This window comes from Thunnus thynnus, chromosome 15 (genome assembly GCF_963924715.1).
Source record: "Thunnus thynnus chromosome 15, fThuThy2.1, whole genome shotgun sequence".
NCBI classification, from domain to species: domain Eukaryota; kingdom Metazoa; phylum Chordata; class Actinopteri; order Scombriformes; family Scombridae; genus Thunnus; species Thunnus thynnus.
This window is the reverse complement of record NC_089531.1, coordinates 8461338-8480864: the sequence shown is the minus strand read 5'-3', so window position 1 is coordinate 8480864 and position 19527 is coordinate 8461338. Positions and strand designations below refer to the sequence as shown.

The 19527-nt window shown below is 38.7% G+C and overlaps 4 protein-coding genes across 6 annotated transcripts; 3 read left to right on the top strand and 1 right to left on the bottom strand.

The window, feature by feature from the left end:
- Window positions 1-224: 224 nt before the first annotated feature.
- LOC137198116 (fatty acid-binding protein 10-A, liver basic-like) lies at window positions 225-2343 on the top strand. Its single transcript, XM_067611775.1, has 4 exons — window positions 225-858; window positions 941-1113; window positions 1624-1713; window positions 2199-2343. Exons 1-4 carry the CDS (start codon window positions 792-794, stop codon window positions 2247-2249), a joined length of 381 nt encoding a protein of 126 aa, XP_067467876.1. The 5' UTR covers window positions 225-791; the 3' UTR covers window positions 2250-2343.
- A 941-nt stretch (window positions 2344-3284) lies between these two features.
- On the top strand, window positions 3285-10199 carry LOC137198424 (serine/arginine-rich splicing factor 10-like). Of its 3 annotated transcripts, none has more exons than XM_067612270.1 (6): window positions 3285-3449; window positions 6843-6949; window positions 8011-8112; window positions 8216-8387; window positions 8488-8541; window positions 8715-10199. In XM_067612270.1, exons 1-6 carry the CDS (start codon window positions 3385-3387, stop codon window positions 8941-8943), a joined length of 729 nt encoding a protein of 242 aa, XP_067468371.1. In that variant the 5' UTR covers window positions 3285-3384; the 3' UTR covers window positions 8944-10199. The 3 variants fall into 3 exon arrangements, with proteins under 3 accessions (XP_067468371.1, XP_067468372.1, XP_067468370.1); XM_067612271.1 differs by lacking the exon at window positions 6843-6949 and adding an exon at window positions 7123-7426 and having other exon boundaries at window positions 3292-3449; window positions 8006-8112; window positions 8721-10199; XM_067612269.1 differs by lacking the exon at window positions 6843-6949 and adding an exon at window positions 7123-7426 and having other exon boundaries at window positions 3292-3449; window positions 8006-8112.
- Window positions 10200-13110: 2911 nt separating this feature from the next.
- On the top strand, window positions 13111-16304 carry LOC137198422 (gap junction alpha-9 protein-like). Its single transcript, XM_067612267.1, has one exon. The coding sequence runs from the start codon at window positions 13470-13472 to the stop codon at window positions 14976-14978; it is 1509 nt and encodes a 502-aa protein (XP_067468368.1). The 5' UTR covers window positions 13111-13469; the 3' UTR covers window positions 14979-16304.
- Window positions 16305-16368: 64 nt separating this feature from the next.
- LOC137198423 (c-Myc-binding protein-like) lies at window positions 16369-19453 on the bottom strand. Its single transcript, XM_067612268.1, has 5 exons — window positions 19182-19453; window positions 18853-18925; window positions 17947-17995; window positions 16688-16817; window positions 16369-16593 (listed from the first exon to the last, which is right to left on the bottom strand). The coding sequence occupies exons 1-5, from the start codon at window positions 19194-19196 to the stop codon at window positions 16549-16551; spliced, it is 312 nt and encodes a 103-aa protein (XP_067468369.1). The 5' UTR covers window positions 19197-19453; the 3' UTR covers window positions 16369-16548.
- Between the last annotated feature and the right edge of the window lie 74 nt (window positions 19454-19527).

Below are 19527 nucleotides of genomic sequence, written 5' to 3'. Positions count from 1 at the left end.
GTAATAATGTGTTGTGATTTTTGTTGGATTTTGCAACAAGGTGCAGAAAGTTGAACAACGTTAGAGAGAATCTGGTTGATCCATGAACACAGAAACATTACCTGTAGGACTGCCTTAAAGGACGGATTCACAGTTTTTCAAGTCTGTCTTAAAACAACAGTCAGGAGCCCAAATTAACATTGATATAGATTTTCTCTTGTCATAATCATTCCTCCTCTAAAATCCACAGTCCTCCATCTGTGCAAAAATGTATTTAAAAGTTTATCTCAAGCTAATATGAAGCTTCATCGTCCAAATGAGTCAAATTAAGTAGATATCTTTCAATGTTACAGTCTTTTTAGTGCCAAAGTTCCTCTTTTTGTTACTATACTTCCACCGCAGCTCAACAGGGAAACACTGTCCGAGGAAACACAAAGAGGGAATTTGATGCTAAAAAGACTGTAAATGTGTCAGACATCCACTTGATATGACTAACTCAGACTGCTGAAGCCTCATATAAGCTTCAGATTAACTTTTAAATGACTGTGTGGACACACTGTGGATTTTGGCTTCCATAACTTACATTGAAAGCACATTTGAAGGGGATCTTTTACCAGCTAGTCCCAGTGTGTAAAGATGTTACACAACAGAATGAACAGAAAATTCAGTACTTTATGGCTCTCACAGGAAATTCCAGTTCAAATAACAGGGAGTTTGAAGTCCCCAACATGCCAACCAGTAGTGTGTGTGTGATGGCATAATGACAACAAGAAACAACAAACACTTTCAGGCAAGCAACACAAGCAGCAGTCATGGACTTTAACGGCACCTGGAAAGTTTATTCTGAGGAAAACCTTGAAGATTTCCTGAAAGTAGTTGGTAAGAATATTTCATTTATTCATATTTAAAGGAGTGATTTGTCTCGGTATTCATACATCAAATGTGTTAATGCATCTTTCAGGTGTACCTGAAAAGGTTGTCAAGATGCGTAAGGAAGTCAAACCTGTGATAGTGATAGAGCAGAAGGGCAAAGACTTCACCTACACAATGAAGACTCCCGTGTTCACAAAAGTCCACTCGTTCAGCATCGGAAAAGAGACAGAAATTACCACTTTGGATGGCAAGAAGATTAAGGTAAATAAGGTGTTTCATACTCTTGCTGAAGATACCACATTTACTACAAATTTACCTCTGAAAAGTTCATTCATCTGAGAATCTCTGCATTCTTCAGTCAGTTTTGCTGCAGTTGTTTTTGTGCATTTTAAAGAAAAAGTTCACAATTCAAAAGGTGCTTTTATATTGTGATGTGCAGAGTTTTCACATTCATCTGCTGAAGAGGAAACTTTCTCTGAGTTCACCTTAAATCTGAATTTAACATGTGAACGTACAAGATGATTTTGTGACATCACAACTAGTCTGGAAGCCAGTCCTGGTCCAGTATGCAACTTACACAAGTGTGATGTGGAAACTTGAGGCCTTCAGTGCACAAACATGGAGACATCCACATCAGACACAAATTATTCAAAGCAGAGTACTTTTGTTTGTCATAAAACATGTCTGGAGCAGATCTTTAAAACTAAAAACATGTGAATGCAGAGATCTCCCTCAGTATTGCCTCATGCAGTGTTTTTTGGTCCCGACCAGTGCATCATGAGAGAGGATGATGGGAAGCTGATTGCTGAGACCGACAAGTTCACCACTGTCCGAGAAATCCAAGGGGAGGACATGGTTGAGGTCAGTAGCTTTAATGGAGGGATACGCCAGCGATTTTGTATTTGTATGATTTAGTGTTTTACTTCTATAAAGTTAAGAGGCAGATTCAAGCAGAATGGTCAAAATCGATGCAGCCAACGCTCAGATAGCCTGACTTTTAGTCCTAAATATGGATCAAACTCCATAAACACTGGATCCTACACTTCCCATAATGCAACTAAATGGTGTATTTTGTTACACAAACGCCACACCACAAATTTGTAACACAAGCTTTCTGTTAAATTTGGTGTCTTTATGCCAAAGACTATATTCTCAGACTTTAGAAAGTGCCCTCTTGTTTCCCCAGTCTGTGTAGTGTATCTTCATACTGTAAATCAATGTCTGCTTAAAGAGGCACAAAGTGCAGACAGAAGATTCAGTGTTAGAAATAAATAGAAATACAAGCTGTGAATGTACAAGTCTGGCTGTGTTTTCTTTTTCTTTCCCTGCTCTCTTCACTCCTCCAGACTGTCACTGCCGGCTCTGTAACTTTCATCAGCAGAAGTAAACGAGTCTAATCAACACCCTGTGGATCTCTCTCAGGCCTTCTCATCTCCAAGCAAGGAAATAACACAATGATAAATAAAGCTAAATAAATGTTTGAATAAATGTATGTGGTCAAACCAATCAGCAGGTGTTTGTTTTTATTCAGTTCACTGTTGATTTGCAGGCGTGTAAAGTAACTAAGTACATTCACTCAAGTCCTGTACTTAAATACAATTTTGAGGTACTTGTACTTTACTTGAGTATTTCCATGTGATGCTACTTTATCCTTCCAATCCGCTACATTTCAGAGGGAAATATTGTACTCTTTATTCCACTACATTTATTTGACAGCTTTAGTTACTATTCAGTTGAAGATTTGACACAATGTATAATGTAATAAGCTTTTAAAATACAACACATTGTTAAAGATGAAACCAGTGGTTTCCAACCTTTTTGGCTTTTGACGTCTTACAAAAAGCAGTGTGTAGTCGGGGTCACATTTCAGATGTCTATGAGTTGTTAACAGCTCCACAGAGAACAAACAGATTTGTGTATCAGAACTTTGTTTTTTCTTCTTTCCTCTCCCAGTAATCGTCTCACGACCCCTCAGATTTATCTGATGACCCTTTGGTGGGGCCTGACTCCTAGGTTGGGAACCACTGGACTAAACTAGCTAACTGTATAAAAGTAGTTCAAACTAGCTCCACCTCCAGCAGCTACAACAGTAACATGCTGAATACACACTGATGCTTCAGTATTAATAATCGAATGATGTCATATATAATAATATATCAGTCAGAGGGACCAAACCACTACTTTTACTGAGATACTTTAACTACATCAAGCTCACAATAATATGTGCTTTTACTGTAGTAGGATTTTCCATGCAGGACTTTTACTTGTAATGGAGTATTTTTACATTGCTATATTGGTACTTTTACTTAATTAAAAAATCTGAGTACTTTTTCCACCACTGTTGGTGTCATAGTGCAGATGAAGGGTTCAGTTTTAACAGCAGGGGGCGCTGTGACGTTTCTTTGCCGAGTTGTTTTTTTTTTCTTCAGAGGAAGAGCCAGAAGGCGCCGAAGGAGTGCGCATGCGCCGCACATATTTTCGCTGCAGATTTTTCTGTCCCCCCAAATTCTTCTGCAGAGTGAGTGTAACTTTATGGCCAGATACATGAGGCCTCCAAACACGTCTTTGTTTGTCCGAAACATCTCCGATGAGTCCAGGTGAGTTCACCCTAAGCCGTGGTTCGCACCACAGATCATGCACTGAATAACTCATTAACGGTAGCTAGCTGAGTTAGCCTAGCAGCTAAGCTGTAGCCTCCTCGGAGGAGCCTCAAGTTACGTTAATGTTGAACCCAACGAACCGAGACGCATAATGTCAGAAATATTTATCAGCAACCTCTCAATTCACTGATAGAGTTAAAACAAAACGCTGGTTATATTAATGTTTTTCAGATAATTTATTACGTTTTTTGTCTTGGTAACGTCTCTTTGTTTCTGTTGCACGTTGACTGCACGTTTTCGTGTTTATAAATAAGCTAACCTAGCAAGCTAACGCTTACTCAAAACAATGTTTCAGAGAATATTTTGGTGATTTACAAGCAGAAGTCTTCTTAATTATGGAAAATAAATAAATTGCATTTTTTTGTTGAACGTCTTATCCAAACAATTCTAATGTTAGTTTACTCACCGTAATAACCATTATTTCAGTTAACCGTTATTAATTTTAACTAGTGTTAACGGTTGTTTTGCAGCCATACTATACGTAACCGTTATTGTTTGAATTAATAGCGTCAGTTAGATACAAGTATTATTAAAGTAAGATGTTAAAGGTGCAGTGTGTAAATTTTAGTGGCATCAAGCGGAACTGACTTGGCAGATATGGAGTATAATATTCATTAGTGTGCAGGGTGCAAAATTAACTTTTTGGTCCACCGATCAAATGGCTAGTGATTGTTCAAATCTTACCAGCCACTCAGTAGATAACTGTTTTTTGGCTGGTGAGTGAAGCAAATCCACCAGCTACTTGCATATTTTACCAGCATGTGGCTGGTAGTAATTTTGTGCCCTGTAACTATGTTTTAATTTGTGTATAGTCCTTTGAAAATAAGCATCATTGTGTTTTTGTTACTTTAGAAAGAGCCCTTTATATCTACAGAGGGAGCAAGTCCAAGCCCACAGGAACAGCGCTGGGCTTTGAAGCCAATTTAACATAGTTGCCAAACCATAGAATTATGTCTTCCGGGTCCAAAAGGGGCCCAAAAAGCATTTTTCCTGCACACAATCATTGGAAAAGGAGCATCTGTAAAATCTTGGACACGTTTTATTGAGCCTCACAAGCCCGAAATGACTCCTCACTATCAGGATTTGAGCCGTTAGGTCTGATAACATTTGGAAGGTCTAGAAGAGCCGCACGATTGAATTGTTTTATCCTCATTCAAGTTAGCTGGAGAGCTAAACCGGAAGTTAGCTGTCTCAGCCAGTGAAAGTCTCTAGTGAGCATGCTCTATGGGCTCATGTGGCCCATAGAGCATGTTCACTATGTTTTCATCCAGCTAATATCTTTACAGTGGCTTTTTTGGCTTTGTGCACCACTGAGCAACTTTCTTAGGAATTAATGGGACCGCCATGTTTCTACAGTAGCCCAGAACGGACAAACCAAACCCTAGCTCTAGAGAGGGTCTTTTGTGTTTTTCGCAGCCAACGTAAGTTCTCCCACACACTTGGAAGGGGAGTGTTTGTTGCAATCTGCAACCTCACTGCTAGATGCCACTAAATCCTACATACTGGTCCTTTAATGTGTGGTGGGTGTAAATCAATACATCGACAAGCTTTTGAGAAATCACCTTTTAATTATTTACTTACCTTCTAAATATTAACACAAATTGCATCAAATGCTAATAGAATTAGGTCTTCGCTAAATGAAGTAGCTAAACTGAATGTTTTTGAACGCTAATTAACATTACACCTTAAAATCAAATGTGGTTGGATTATGGTTTAATTTATCCTAATTTATATCAGCGGAGGGTTGACCTTAATAAAATCTACTAGCTTGTAAAATACCTGAAACTAATAACATTTATTTTCTTGTATGCTGCAACAGTACAGTTGGGTCAGATTACCCTGAAATGTAGGCAGATATTGAATATTAATATAAATTCTAATCTATAATCAATAATATAAACCACTGGACGACCTAAATGAATAATCTCATCAGAAGACCTTTTGGATTAGTTTCATTGTAAGCAATGCAGTGCAAACTTTACAATTCAGACATTTTAAATTGTTTTTCCTCTCCTTCATTTACTACTAATCCACTGACATAATCCCATATTATATGTGATGAATTACTGCCTGGTGTTGATTAACAGTGTTATATGGATGTTTGAAACCATGTTTGTGTTAATCTGAATCCATAGATTTACACTTCTGTTGTTTTTCATCTTGGTGCAATATTGACCTGTTCATTCAAGTAGAACTGCAACGATTAATCGATTGACAGAAGATTAATCTGCAACTATTTTAACTATTTTGATAATCGATTGATTTATTCAGTCATTTTTAAAGCAAAAATGCACAACCTATTCTGAATATCTTAAGGTTTTGGGCTGTCAGTCAGACAAAACAAGCAAATCAAAGACATCTAAGGCTGCATTTACACTACATGTCTTGATGCCCAGTTCCAATTTTTCCGACCGCCTGTTTACATCTACCTTTACAAGTGACCGATATCCGATACCTGTATTTACACTTGCTTAACACTCAACCTGCATGTGTAAATGAGGGTACGGTCACATTAACAGAAGTAAACAATTTGTTTTTTTGTGTTTTTCAGCGGCCAGTAGTTGTGAAAAAGTATAAGATGGTCGCATTTTCAATGACATGTGACTCGCAATGACAGGGACTATCCGATCTGTCTGTTTATATAACAGTCGCTTTGGCAGATATCCGATTACTATCAGATTTATTTCCACATATAATTGAGGAAACAGATCTGAGAATATCCGATTCCATGTGCTCTTTTCCTGTTTACACGTTCATAATACATATCCGATCTGTGAGCACAACATCGGAATTGGGTCAGTTGTACCAGGCAGTGTAAATATGGCCTCTGATGAATTGTAAATGCCACTTTTTCACAATTTATAACATCAATCAGCAGATTAATCAATAAAGAAAATCATCTTTAGTTGCAGCCCTACGTTGAATTAGTTTTTCTGTCTTTGCTACAAGGTTGTGCCTTTCCATCTGGCATTAATCTAACCTGAATGGAGCAACAATCCTGTATCTGCTACACTTTTAGACTTGTTAGTGGGTTTTACATTGAAATGCATGTTAGAACAGAAAGTGTGCATCTCATAAAGGGACATTGAACCCAAAATGCTTGAATTAAGAACTTGATCCTTGAGCTTCTTCTTTGTGTCTGGGTTGAGCAACAGGTGATGGCTCTAAAACTCATCAGATTACACTAAGACTATGTGAACAGGTGGATCCAGACAAAGAGAAAACGGTCACTCACCAGTTGCTCTCCCAGCTGTTGTTAACTGGTTAATGATGTACGCAGGTTTTGCCCATTATGGTCAGTTAAGTCATACTTGTATTTACGGTGTTCAGGCCTGAGGATTTGCGGCGTGAGTTTGGCCGCTATGGGCCGGTAGTAGATGTCTACATCCCACTTGACTTCTATACACGTCAACCAAGAGGATTTGCATACATTCAATATCCTTTCCCAATGAGTTTTAACTGTTTTTATGCTCATGCTAACAACAAATTTTAATTTCCTTTCAGCAGAGAAGATTTGCAGTTCTGATGTTTGTTTTTTTTTGTTTTGTTTTTTTTCTTTGCACATAATTTGATTGAATATCTAATACATATTTCTCTGTTATTGCTTCAGAAAATGTAAAAGCATCCAGTTGTGGAACCGGCCACAAAGAGTAACAAAGACCCGTGTAGAGTAGCTGTAAAGACAAGTCACACAGACCTTCAGGAACAGAGGGAGGGGAAAAGGTTGAAAAAAGAAAGTAAAGCATGAAGAGGAAAAGGGAACGGAGACAAAGCTTGGATATGGCGACAAAGAATGGGGAAAAAGGAAAAAGAGGTTTAAAGAGGAAAAAGGCAAGCAGGAAATCCAAGTCTCTCTGGGAGTCAATTAAAGAGTGTAAAGATCAAGATGAAGTTCAAAGTCAAGCATGGGCAAGGTAACAAGTCTGAATTATTTTGTATCCTCCCAAGACAAATCCACAAATTTGACATGACGACAAAATCAGCTTTCCCTGTGATATCAATGACATTTTAATTTTAATCGAAGCCTTTTAATCAACTATCAATGTATTTGATCTGTTTATATATTTATAGTCCTGATCCCTCAGACGATTATTTAATGTGTTTGAAAAGCTTGCTTCATCTTTTATCTCTACAAAAATCAACTGAGCATGTTTTTGTTTTGTTTTTTTCCTTACAGTATCAAGTAATATATAATTTCTAGTCTTTTTAAAATGTTAATGATGTTGACGTTAATGAATGACCTCCATCCCTTCTGCCCTAAATGTAAAATGGGGCTAATGAAGAGGGTGCAAACAATAGAAATGTTAATTGCAAAAACCTCTTGTGAGGGATGAAAGGGAAAAAGTGAAATTCACAAAAGTAAAGTGGAATTGATTGTTTTAATTTGAGGGAAAAATTGTTGTTCCTTCTGCTCGCTTCCTTCACTTGTTTGAGAGAAAAACGTGTTTTGAATTTGCCGAAAACGAGAGCAAACAAAACCCTTAACCACTCAGCATATTTGAAGACGTGCGCGATGCAGAAGATGCTCTTCACAGCCTGGACAGGAAGTGGGTGTGCGGCCGGCAGATTGAAATCCAGTTTGCCCAGGGCGATAGAAAGAGTATGTTTTTAATTTTTACATCACATTAATACCAATAATATGTGTTGTGTATTCAGACCTTCCCTTTGGTCCTTTCTCATTACTGTCTTTTTTTTTACAACAGCACCAAATCAGATGAAATCAAAAGAAAGGCGATCACCAGGCAGATCCTCTCGATACGATGACTACGATCGAGACAGCCGGCGCAGACGTTCACGCAGCCGCAGCTACGACAGATACAGATCACGCAGCCCCTCTTACGATCGCCGTCGCAGACGATCTGAGAGTCCTCGAGAGTGAGTTTTTCCCTCTCAGTAACTTGTCACTGAAGACGTATTTCAAATTATTGTGCTTTGTCGCACTTGAAAGCTGCTTTAATTTCATTTCGTCCCTTAGGTCTCGTGGACGAGTGTGTGGAAGAGGAAGAAGCAGGAGCCGCGAGGATGATCGGTACGTGTGGTTATCGTCTGTTAGTGTTTCTGTGAAGGTCGTGGTAATGTGTGACTTTAGTCAAATTATAGGAAAAACCTTGCCTTACAAATTGACACGTAAGACAGTTGATTGGCCAGAAGATTAGATAATTGGAGTTAAATGATGTTACAGGTTTCATTCTCTGTCGTCAGATACAGGCAGAGGCCTCGGAGAGAGTCCAGAGGGAGATCTCGATCGCGCTCCAGATCCGCATCTCCACGAGAGAACGTCAACCCGGCATCGACCTCTCATTACACCGAGGAAGAAGTGCGACGGACGCGCTCCCCATCCCGCTCCAGGTCCCGGTCTGTATCAAGGTCGCGCTCTCGTTCACGTTCTCGGTCCCGATCCTGGGCGGGACGCAAGTCAGGAGGACGCTAGAAAGCGTCTCCTCCTTCCTGTAACCCTCATTCAGTCAGTTGGACCAGAGTTGGTCATTTGTCAAGAAAAGTTTGTTTTGACATGAATGTAACTTCCACTGAACCATTTGTAGAATGCTTGTTATGCAGCTCCATTTTAAAGACAATGCTGGTCCTTTTCTTGGTTTTGTAAACTCGTCTTTGGTAATATTTCCGGATAGGAATATGAAACAGTCAGCAGTTTGTGTTCAGTGGTAGTTGGCCAAGAATAATCTATTGTCTTTTTTATATACAGTCAACTGATAATTTTGTTTTCTAAACCCTATGTACCCATTTTTGCTAAAAAAAAAGAAAAAAAGAAGAACATTCAGTATTTTAAGGAAAATCCAGTTTGTTGACGAGTTATACCAGCATTTCTGTTTGTTTTATTGAATTTACAACAAATTACATACTTTTTACTTTACTGCTGACCATTTTCCAAAACTGTACTGCAGATTTGTCTTGTTTTTCTTCTTCTGTCAGCCGCATGTATCCATGTACCTCATTATTATTACATTAAGAAAATAATTTTCAAAAACTTGCTTGAGACATGTAATCTGCCACATTGAACAATACTGAGATAATCAACAGTTTTTTTTATTGTCAAAGTTAAATAATCCAAGCATGATCATTCAACTGTAAACACAGACTGAGTTGTAAAGTGCACTTCATTTCCTTGCAACAAAAATACGCCTGAAAAAACTGAAGTCAGACACAACATTCACTGTGATGAATTACATTTCAAACAAGTTTCAGGTCTCCAGAAGTTGATTTTCATGTTTTGAAGCTGAGAACTAGCGGCCGCCGGGAAGGAGAAATGTTTTTTAAAAAAAAGTGTAAAGAATACAATCTGTGTTGGAAAATGGTCGGCAGTTCTGTCAAGTACATGAGTATGGCGGCTAAAATACACAGAAATGCTGCTGCAGTATGTCCCTTTTAAAGTGTTAAAAATGTGACTTCAACCACAAACAGTTTGAAATGTACATTTTGTTTTGATTTAGTTGTGTTTTCTGTAAGAGTAGACCTTTTCAAAAGGTATTTCATATTGGAACATTTCTCCAAATATCGGTTCTGAAAGGAGGAACAAAAGTGTGTCTTTGGTGTTTAAACGACTGAGTTAATGTTTGTTTTGTTTTTTTCAGAATGAATCTTGTCACTGCATGTTTTATCCTCCTAATCTTCTATCTTTAGTAAACTGTTATTTTGAGTAATAAACGGATAACATTCAGTATAAGGAAACTATGTGTGGCTTCAGTTTGTAAACTCTGCTTATGGATACAACTTAAGTCAACTAAAGTTTATTAATATAGGCCATTATCATTCAAATAGTTCCCTATAGAGGCAGGATAAAGAAAAACTTGTGGAAAAATGGATTTGTAAGGCAACAAGATGGAGGGAAATGATCCTCTTTCCTCAGACACCTGGATTTTTTAAGAATCGTTTCATTATTATGAGTTAAAGTTGATTTCCAGTCTGCAGCACTGGAGCTCATCTGCATGGAAAACAGACCAGTACAGTTTGTCAATCCAGCCAAGTCCATTGATTTCCTTTTAATGGAACAGTAGCTGGAAGGAACAACTTAAATTAGATTCACAGTGAAGAAGCAACCATGTATGAAATCGGACATGCCCCATTGATCACTGTACTGAACATTGATCAAAACAAAAGTACAGTGTTAGTATGGAGGCTTGATGTGAGCTACTTTACCAAATGTAACTGGTAGAAGCTAAAGCGCAGGGTAAATTAAAAAAATCACTGACTGGAAAAAGGTCTAATCAGGGATAGTTTTATCCAGCTGTGCACCAAAGACTGTTTTTACATCTGTGATATCTACTATCTCCGTACTGCAAAGTGTATCTGATGCAGACAGCCACTCTCTAAAGAAACAAAGGTGTCGGGACAATCTGTACCAGCTGATCATGTTCATATTCACTGTCAGAGTTGTTAAACCTGTCTTGGTCTCCCTGCTGTTCTTTCTTTATGAGCTAATTTACAGTGGGATTAGAGCTGACACACTCGATTAATTGATTAATGGCTTGACTAATCACTTAATTTCAGCCGTTTTTTACACAGAAATACCAAAATATCAATAGTTCCATTTGCTCATTTGTGAATAATTACTGAATCTCTTAATTCTATGACAGTAAATCTTTGGGTTTGAGGCTGCTGGTTTGACTAAACAAGCTTATTCGAGGACATCAATTTGGGAATTTTTTCCCTATTTGCTGACATTTTGTAGAGCACAACCATCAATTTATCAATGAAATAATAGATTAATCAGCAACAAAATTAATAGTTGGTTGATTTTTTTCAGATCTTGTGTAAATAATACCTTGTACATAGTAACAAACCGGTTTGTGGTGCACAAGGAGACAATCTGTCCAGAATGATAAATTGATTTAACACGTTCACAGTGGTGATGAAGGGCCTGATGAAGATGAAGTTAGGCTCTGGTTAAAGTCAAGTCCCGAAATACACCTGAGTCAGATTTCAGTTCAGTTGAAGACAGAAGCTGCTTCCACTGTAGATATACTTAGAATATAAAAGATATATTCTGTAACGAGGAAGGAAATTAAAATGGGATGTCCTCTTGTTTTCCAGAACTGGTCATAATCTCTGTTTTGTGTCATAATCGCAGATTTAAGCTATGACTGAACTCTTGAGGATGTGGCCATGTAGACAAACTGCAACTAAGGATTATTTTTATTATCAATTAATCTGCCAGTTAGTTTCTTGATTAATCGATTGATCTTTTGTCCAATAAATTGTCAGAAAATGGTGAATAATGGTTGCCAAAATTTCCTTAAGTCCAAGGTGACGTCTTTAAACTGCTTTATTTGTCCAATAAACTGTCTAAAATTCAAAAATATTCAGTTTAAAGCAGCAAATCCTCTCAACTGAGACACTGGAACCAATAAAGTTTCACTTTTTTGCTAGAAAAAACTATTTAACAATAGTTACCAATTAATTTATGTCGACCATCAGCTGAAACACCATCCAACACTGGTAATAACAGACCAAGGAAGACTCAGATTACACTGCTCAGTAGGTTGTTGTGTCTGAAATATTTCTTTCTACAACATAGATGTATGTCTGTGTCAATGACATTAAAACAAACCAAGTTATTAATCCACCTCAGAAGCAGTTTATTGGATTGATTAGATCGAGGCGGATCAGAAACCAACCCAGTGCACCAGTTCTGTCCCGCTGTGCGAAGGATCAAACGAGTTCAGGGTCCGTCGGGTTCAACCGCAAATAGGCGAAGAACAATTGGATATTTTGCAGCACATTTCACCCTTGATGACATGCAGCCCGTCCATTGACACTGCTGCGAGGTAAATGGCAACAGAGCATCGCAGCGGTATTGATTAATTCACAGGCTATAAGTTGTGAACAAGTAGAGGCGGCAGGGGTCATTCATTTGTGTCCAGTTTTCACCAACAGTGGAGCCTGAAATCTGCAATCTGCCACATTTTTCTACAAGGGGATAAAGAGGACAAATCATGTACCTGTAGGATTGTGTTGATCAGCAGCATTATTAGCAGCAAAAGGCCTTTATTGTTACATTTCATATCCAAGATGAAAGGTAAGTTAAATCATTTCTAACTAAAGATTTGAGCTTTCTGGGGACGTCATGTGGTTTTGCAGGAGTAGTAAAAGAATATCATTAAATTAACTTTCAATGGGATCATTTTATTCTCTCCTCTGTTGTGGTTAAAAAATCTTTGTACAATAGATTTACATTATTGTTCCCCATTTGACTATTTAAATGATTACTGGTGTCTTGTGATTATCGGTTACCTTTGAAGCAGAACCTTGAAAAGGGAAGTACTACAGATTACAGTAAAAGAAATGAAATGAGGAACAGTTACTTTTACAACTTCAACTCTGTAGTTTCAGACTTCAAAGAGCTTAGTGACCTCTCAAAATTAAAAATATACCCAGGAAGAGGAGACAGGGTTTATCTTTCTGTCTCATATGTATTAACATGTCACAACCTGATGAACAGTGAGTGACCTCAATACACATACACACACACAAATACATGCATAGAATATACTGTATATATACATATACATAGATATATATAATTAATATATGTCAATCTTAATTTTATGTTCAACGTTATTTTGTTTCATTGACTCTTTGTTGCTTTGGCAATATTGTTGTTGTGACGTTCATGCCAATAAAACAAATTTGAATTGAATTGAATATATTCTGTACATAACAGGTGATAAAAACAACATATTGTTTTAGCTAGTGCAAATATCAAAGATAACAAGTACTTTACATTTTTAGTTTTTTGCAGCTGGGTTAGAATTTGGGTTTAATGTTTATAAAACCTTTTGTTTCATTATCACCTGCTGCCCTCCACTATTTTCTCTGCTCATTGGACGCAGCAAAATATGATGAGAAAATAATGTGGGCTGGTCATCAACTTGCTACTTGCTTGATAATAAATCAGTTTAACTTTTTTTGTCCTGCTTATAGTTCTTGTAATGTAAAAAAATGGGAGATTGGAACTTCCTTGGTGGGATCTTGGAGGAGGTGCATATCCACTCCACCATAGTCGGTAAGATCTGGCTGACCATCCTGTTCATATTCCGGATGTTGGTGCTGGGCGTCGCTGCGGAGGACGTGTGGAACGACGAGCAGTCGGACTTCGTCTGCAACACCGAGCAGCCCGGTTGCCGCAACGTCTGCTACGACCAAGCCTTCCCCATCTCCCTCATCCGCTACTGGGTGCTCCAGGTGATTTTTGTGTCCTCGCCCTCCCTGGTCTATATGGGTCACGCCATCTACCAGCTGCGAATGCTGGAGAAGGAGCGCCACTGCAAGAAGGTGGCTCTTCGTCGGGAACTGGAGGCCGTGGACGCCGAGCTGGTGGAGGTGCGGAGGAGGATCGAGAAGGAGGTCAGACAGCTGGAGCAGGGGAAGCTCAACAAGGCGCCACTGAGGGGTTCTCTGTTGTGTACTTATGTGGCCCACATTGTTACTCGCTCAGTGGTCGAGGTCAGCTTCATGACGGGCCAGTTCGTCCTCTACGGCCACCGCCTGAGCCCTCTTTACAAGTGTGAACGGGAGCCGTGCCCAAATGTTGTGGACTGCTTTGTCTCCAGGCCCACAGAGAAAACTGTTTTCATGATGTTCATGCAGGCGATTGCCTCCATCTCCCTGTTTCTCAGCCTTCTCGAGATCATGCACCTGAGTTACAAGAAGCTTAAGAAGGGCATCCTGGACTACTACCCACATCTCAAAGATGACCTTGATGATTATTACGTCAACAAGTCGAAGAAGAACTCAGTTGTGCATCAGGTCTGCATGGGCACATCTGTGCCTCGCAAGAGTACTATTCCCACAGCACCGAGTGGATACACATTACTGTTGGAGAAGCAGGGCAATGGACCCAATTACCCTCTTCTCAATGCTTCCTCCGCCTTCGTCCCAATACAAGGAGACCCTGGTGCAAAGCCAGAAAGCCACAAGGACATCAAGGAGGGCATGCCGAGCCCCACAGAGCAAAACAGCAACTCCAACAACACGAGCAGCGAGACCCGATCTCCTCCCTCTGACAAACAGGACGAGCCAGAGGAACCGGCGTCGCCCCATCATGAGGACCTGGTGTGTGCAAGGTCCGAGTATCCCACCCTCCCTGTAGCAGACACCCCGTCCTGCACTACGCTGTCCGGCATTGTGAGGAAGTCACGGAGGGTCAGTCCACCGTGGAACTGCTCCACAGTGGTCGAAGGGAACGGATCAGACAGTGGAGATTCCTACCAAGGGAACAACAGCATGAAGTTACGAAGCAGCTGCATCGGCCCCAGAACGAGAATGCTCTCCAAATCAGACATTAAGAGACCGAGTAGGTCCCAGAGCCCGGACTCTGTGGGGGAGCTGAGCTCTGTATCTCGACATAGCCGTGAGAGTAACAGCCCCACGGCCTCCCCTCCAAACCGCCGAGTGTCAGCGGCGAGCAGTGGCAGCAGTAGACGAGCTCCAACCGATCTGCAGATATAAACCATAGACTCAACTTCCCAACATCGCAACAGAAACCCTCAGAAAGCCGTGTTTCAGTTCAAGCTACATTAACACTGTATTACTGCACTTTTCACACATTAACAGTTCTTTAAAAGACATTAAAACAAGCACAAAAAGCCATTGTGAAGGAGATTATAATACACCAAAGAGCTTTGTTTTTTCTTTTCTAAAATCAGGTGGTCAGAAAACAACGCACTGTTTTCTGGGTCTGTTACAGGCATCCGAATGGACCAATAATGATTTGGCGGTACACAACAGCTCTGCTTGAATGATTAAAAAGGAATGGAAAGCTGAAAATCTATAATGATGTTTTAGGCGGCTGTTGCTGTTACACAACAGGATACTTTTGAATCAGCACCAAAGTGACGTACGGGCACCACTGCTCTTCATCAGACTAATGCATGACGCCATCTTAATTATATACGATACAGTCACATGACATAATCACTTGAACCCAGTCTCTAATGGGCCGTAGGAAGAGCATACATTGCATAGACAAAACACACATATATATCCATAAAAAGATACATATATAGTATATGCATTAACATAATTCTGTATTCATAAAGTACAGAATTTAATAGCATAAGGTAAAACTCAATGAATATCACGAGAAAAAATTAATTAATATATGTACACAAAAATGTATTAGGAGGAAGACACTCAATAGAGCGTCCCTAACCACCGCCAGGCTTTTAGGCCGTCATCAAGTACAGGAAAATACTAAAGTAGCATCTCTATTCGTTCTATAAAAGGTGTAATATTTTCATACAGAGACCAAAAGGAAACCGGAAAGAAAAGGAGTCTGTGGTCTGATAAAGAGCAGTGGTGCTTGAAATGTCACCTTGGTGCAATAAATAAGTGGACGTTGGAGCTGTGACGTGTGTGAGCTGTTTGTTTGTTTCATGATTTGCTCACTTTCAGCTCAACACCTGCTCTCTTTGGTTTGGATGTGCGTTCATACTCTTACGTTTACTTTTGAATCAGTGACACATTTTAAATGAATCCATTAAACATTACATGAAATATCCGGCTCTGAAGGTGTCACTATGGAATATAAGTGAAAAACATCTTTGTGTTGGTATGACGACCTTTAATTAGATTTGTCAGATTTCCCATCAGGCATATGAGCAGCATCCTCTATTTTATTGCTTTTGTATGAAAATTATTTTTTTACTTGATATTCAGTCATGCAATTAATATCAGTAAAAATGTCTTAAGTTTAGGAGCATTCTAAAAAAACAAAAAAAACATTTTTTTAAATTAATTAATTATTTCAAATGAGTGGTTGAGTATGTAAGCAGACTGTTTTGGTTGGAAACAGGAACAATCGTCAGTTTAGGACAAAAAAAGAATGACTGATGCCGAATGCTGAAAAAACATTTTTATTTATGAGAAAGCAAAAGCTGCTTCTTGTTATATAACAAAAATTAACAGTGATTTTGTGCTCACTGTACATCCATTATTATGTAATAAAGATTTACATACTCTACAAAAAAATGCTTGTGTATAATGTTTTTTGCTGAAAGCAACGACAAACTGCTCCCTTCTACTCTGCTGCTCCCTCCTCAGGCGATGGTTCATACTGCATCAGCTGAAAGATTAAATTAAAGTCAGAGTTTAGAGAAACACAGCCTGTTCAACATGTTTTTATAAATTCAGAATCAAATATGTCACCATCATCTTACCCTGTTTCTCAGCTCTTTGTTCTCCTCCATGAGCAGGTTGCACTTCTGTTGTAGATCAGACAGCTCCATGCGAAGAGCCTCGGCGTCCGCTGGCTCCGGACCGGCCGCTCCGAGGTGAAGCTTTATGAAACTGTGCAGGTAGTTAAGGTCAACGTGAGCCCTCAGGAACAAACATTGGTTTTAACAAAGCCTGATGGGTCATGTTTGGTGCCGTCACTAACCACCAACAGCGGCTTGTTTCCCTCTGGGGACACTCATGAAAAGCACAGTGATGATTCAGTGTGTTGCTCATGGACACTTCAGCAGAAAAACAACTCTGGCTTATAAACAAGCTCCCTGTGAACAACACTAACATTAGTCTAGTGTTGGATTAAGATACTGAGGATGACCGCAACAAACCTGAATACAATAATATAAAGCCCTGTTGAAACTATGATATCACAACATTGCTATGAGTCAGTGAGTTTCAGATTTCACACCTTTGCTCAGTTTAGTAGTTAAATGGATTTTTTATCCCCCCAGATAATTTGCAGACATTTTAAACATACCAGAAATACTTTCAAAGGGGAGATACTGCAATCTTATCAGTGGTGTAACACCCAGCATGGTTTTGCCTCAATGGCTATGGAAAGAATTTGTAAGAGCATTGTAAACTTTTAATTTCAGGAATTTTATTGCTTCTATTCGCACCTAAGCAATAGAGTCTCTTGTGTATAAATATTACTAGGTATAGAGTTGTAAAACTGCATATTACCTTAAAAAAATAACAGTTTCCTGTTCAAACACACGTAGCACAGCATTACCAAGTGTTACCACATAGCTTTACAAAAGGTATTTGCAGGCTAACCTGCATGTGGTAAAGGTGATTGTAATGGCTATTTCTGTCTCTGTTGGTTATCTTGAGGACAAACCAACCTCAACATTTTGGTTGACAAACACCGTTTTGTTGGCTGGAGATCAACTCTGTCAGTCAGTCCTATCAGATACACCATGCACTGTAGGTTGTAGACCCAATTTAATAGCTACATATTTTACTGGCAGTCTTGTGTCACTGTAATTGGCCTCCATGCTTTAGTGATTTTCACCAGAGAATATGAACCAGAAAGGAGTTATTTCTCCTGTTATAAGAGAACAGCTGGCTCATAAAAAATACAACATGACTTTTGTTTTGGGGGATAGGAAACACAACTTAAAGCACAACAGCACCTATTTATAGCGACTGAAGTCTCGGTAAAGCTGAATATGAAAGAAAAGGATACTCCAGTGCGTTATTCGGCTTATCAGTCTCTTCATAAAGTGCCACTAAAACTGTAAAAGACAAATGAAAGAGTTAAATGAAGCAGCACAGCAGGGTTATCAGTGAAAAGTAAGTTAATGAATGAGTTTAACAACATTGTTTGTAGGGCTGCAACTAATGATTGTTTTCATTATCGATTAATCTGTTGATTATTTTCTCAATTGATTACTTGCTTGCAGGGCTGTAACAATTAGTCAATGAACTGATTAGTTGCCAGCTATTTTGATACTTGATTAATCATTTTGAGTCATTTCTTAAGAAAAACATGTCCAAATTCTCTGGTTCCAGCCTCTCAAATATGAACATTTTCTGGTTTCTTTATTCTTCTATAAAAATAAACTGAATATCTTTGAGTTGTGGACTGTTGTGGACAAAACAATTCATTTGAAGAGTTCATCTTGGGCTTTGGGAAACATTGATTTTTCACAATTTTCTCATATTTTATTGACCAAACAACCAACAGACAACAGATTAATCAATAACGAAAATAACTGTTAGTTGCAGCCCTAGTCATTGGGTCTATAAAATGTCAGAAAATGGTGAAAAATGTCGATTATTGTTTTCCAAAGCCCAGGATGCATCTTAATATATATTTTTGTGTCCCGACCAACAGTCCACAACCCAAAGATAGTCAGTTTACTGTCAAAGAGGACTAAAGAAACCAGAAAATATTCACATTTGAGAAGTTGGAACCAGAGAATTTGAACATTTCTTCTTAAAAAATGACTCAAAACCATTAATTGATTACCAAAATAGTTGCTGATTAATTTTCTGTAGATTGAATAATTGACTAATCATTACAGCTCTAATTCTTTGGTTCAAATTTACATGACAAATATGGTCCATGAGTTGCTTGTTGGATACCCACCGCTTGTTATGGTGTCAAGGACTCCAGACTTTTCAAGATACCTTCTAAATTGCTCTCGCTTCGATTCCGAGGCCTGAAACATGACAAATACATGACTTACACACAAATTAGCAGCACGCGTCTGACAAGGTTTTAACCTTGCAAAAATAATTATGTGGATTTATAAACTGACATTTTAATAAAACAAACAACAAAACAGAAGAAAACAAAGGCACCTCAGCTTGTGATGCGTTCACTGACTAGCTAGTTAGCACATGCTTCATAACTTTTCCACGTCAGAAAACGATTAACAGCTATAGTAAAATAAGTATATTATACCGAATACTTACTCTGTAATGGGCCATGAATGCAACGATAGCTGTATAATTTAAGGTTGCCTTAAAACTCGTGACAAGTTAATCAAATTGAACTCTTAGCAGCTGGTTTGTTGTGTGCCTCAGTCTACAACACATAGCAGATAGATCCGTTGCCATAACAACACATTAACAAGGATATGCGGAAATACGTTACTTCCTGACTATCTTTAACTTGAAAGATATACAAATCAAAAGGAGAAAACAAACGTGAAAGCTGTCAAAAATAGGATTTAGGATTATTTTAATAATATTTTCAACGAGCTAACCGTCAAAACTCAAAACTCAAAGGCGACCCAATTTTTCTTCCCTAGGACGGCGA

Coding starts and splice junctions, on each gene's coding strand:
- LOC137198116 (XM_067611775.1), top strand. CDS start 792: ATGGACTTTAACGGCACCTGGAAAGTTTATTCTGAGGAAAACCTTGAA. Junction 859..940: donor AGATTTCCTGAAAGTAGTTG/GTAAGAATATTT, acceptor TGCATCTTTCAG/GTGTACCTGAAAAGGTTGTC. Junction 1,714..2,198: donor AAGGGGAGGACATGGTTGAG/GTCAGTAGCTTT, acceptor TCACTCCTCCAG/ACTGTCACTGCCGGCTCTGT.
- LOC137198424 (XM_067612269.1), top strand. CDS start 7,257: ATGAAGAGGAAAAGGGAACGGAGACAAAGCTTGGATATGGCGACAAAG. Junction 7,427..8,005: donor CAAAGTCAAGCATGGGCAAG/GTAACAAGTCTG, acceptor TTAACCACTCAG/CATATTTGAAGACGTGCGCG. Junction 8,388..8,487: donor CGATCTGAGAGTCCTCGAGA/GTGAGTTTTTCC, acceptor TTCGTCCCTTAG/GTCTCGTGGACGAGTGTGTG.
- LOC137198422 (XM_067612267.1), top strand. CDS start 13,470: ATGGGAGATTGGAACTTCCTTGGTGGGATCTTGGAGGAGGTGCATATC.
- LOC137198423 (XM_067612268.1), bottom strand. Junction 17,996..18,852: donor CCTTGACACCATAACAAGCG/GTGGGTATCCAA, acceptor TGTCTTTTACAG/TTTTAGTGGCACTTTATGAA. Junction 16,818..17,946: donor AAGCCGAATAACGCACTGGA/GTATCCTTTTCT, acceptor CTACCTGCACAG/TTTCATAAAGCTTCACCTCG.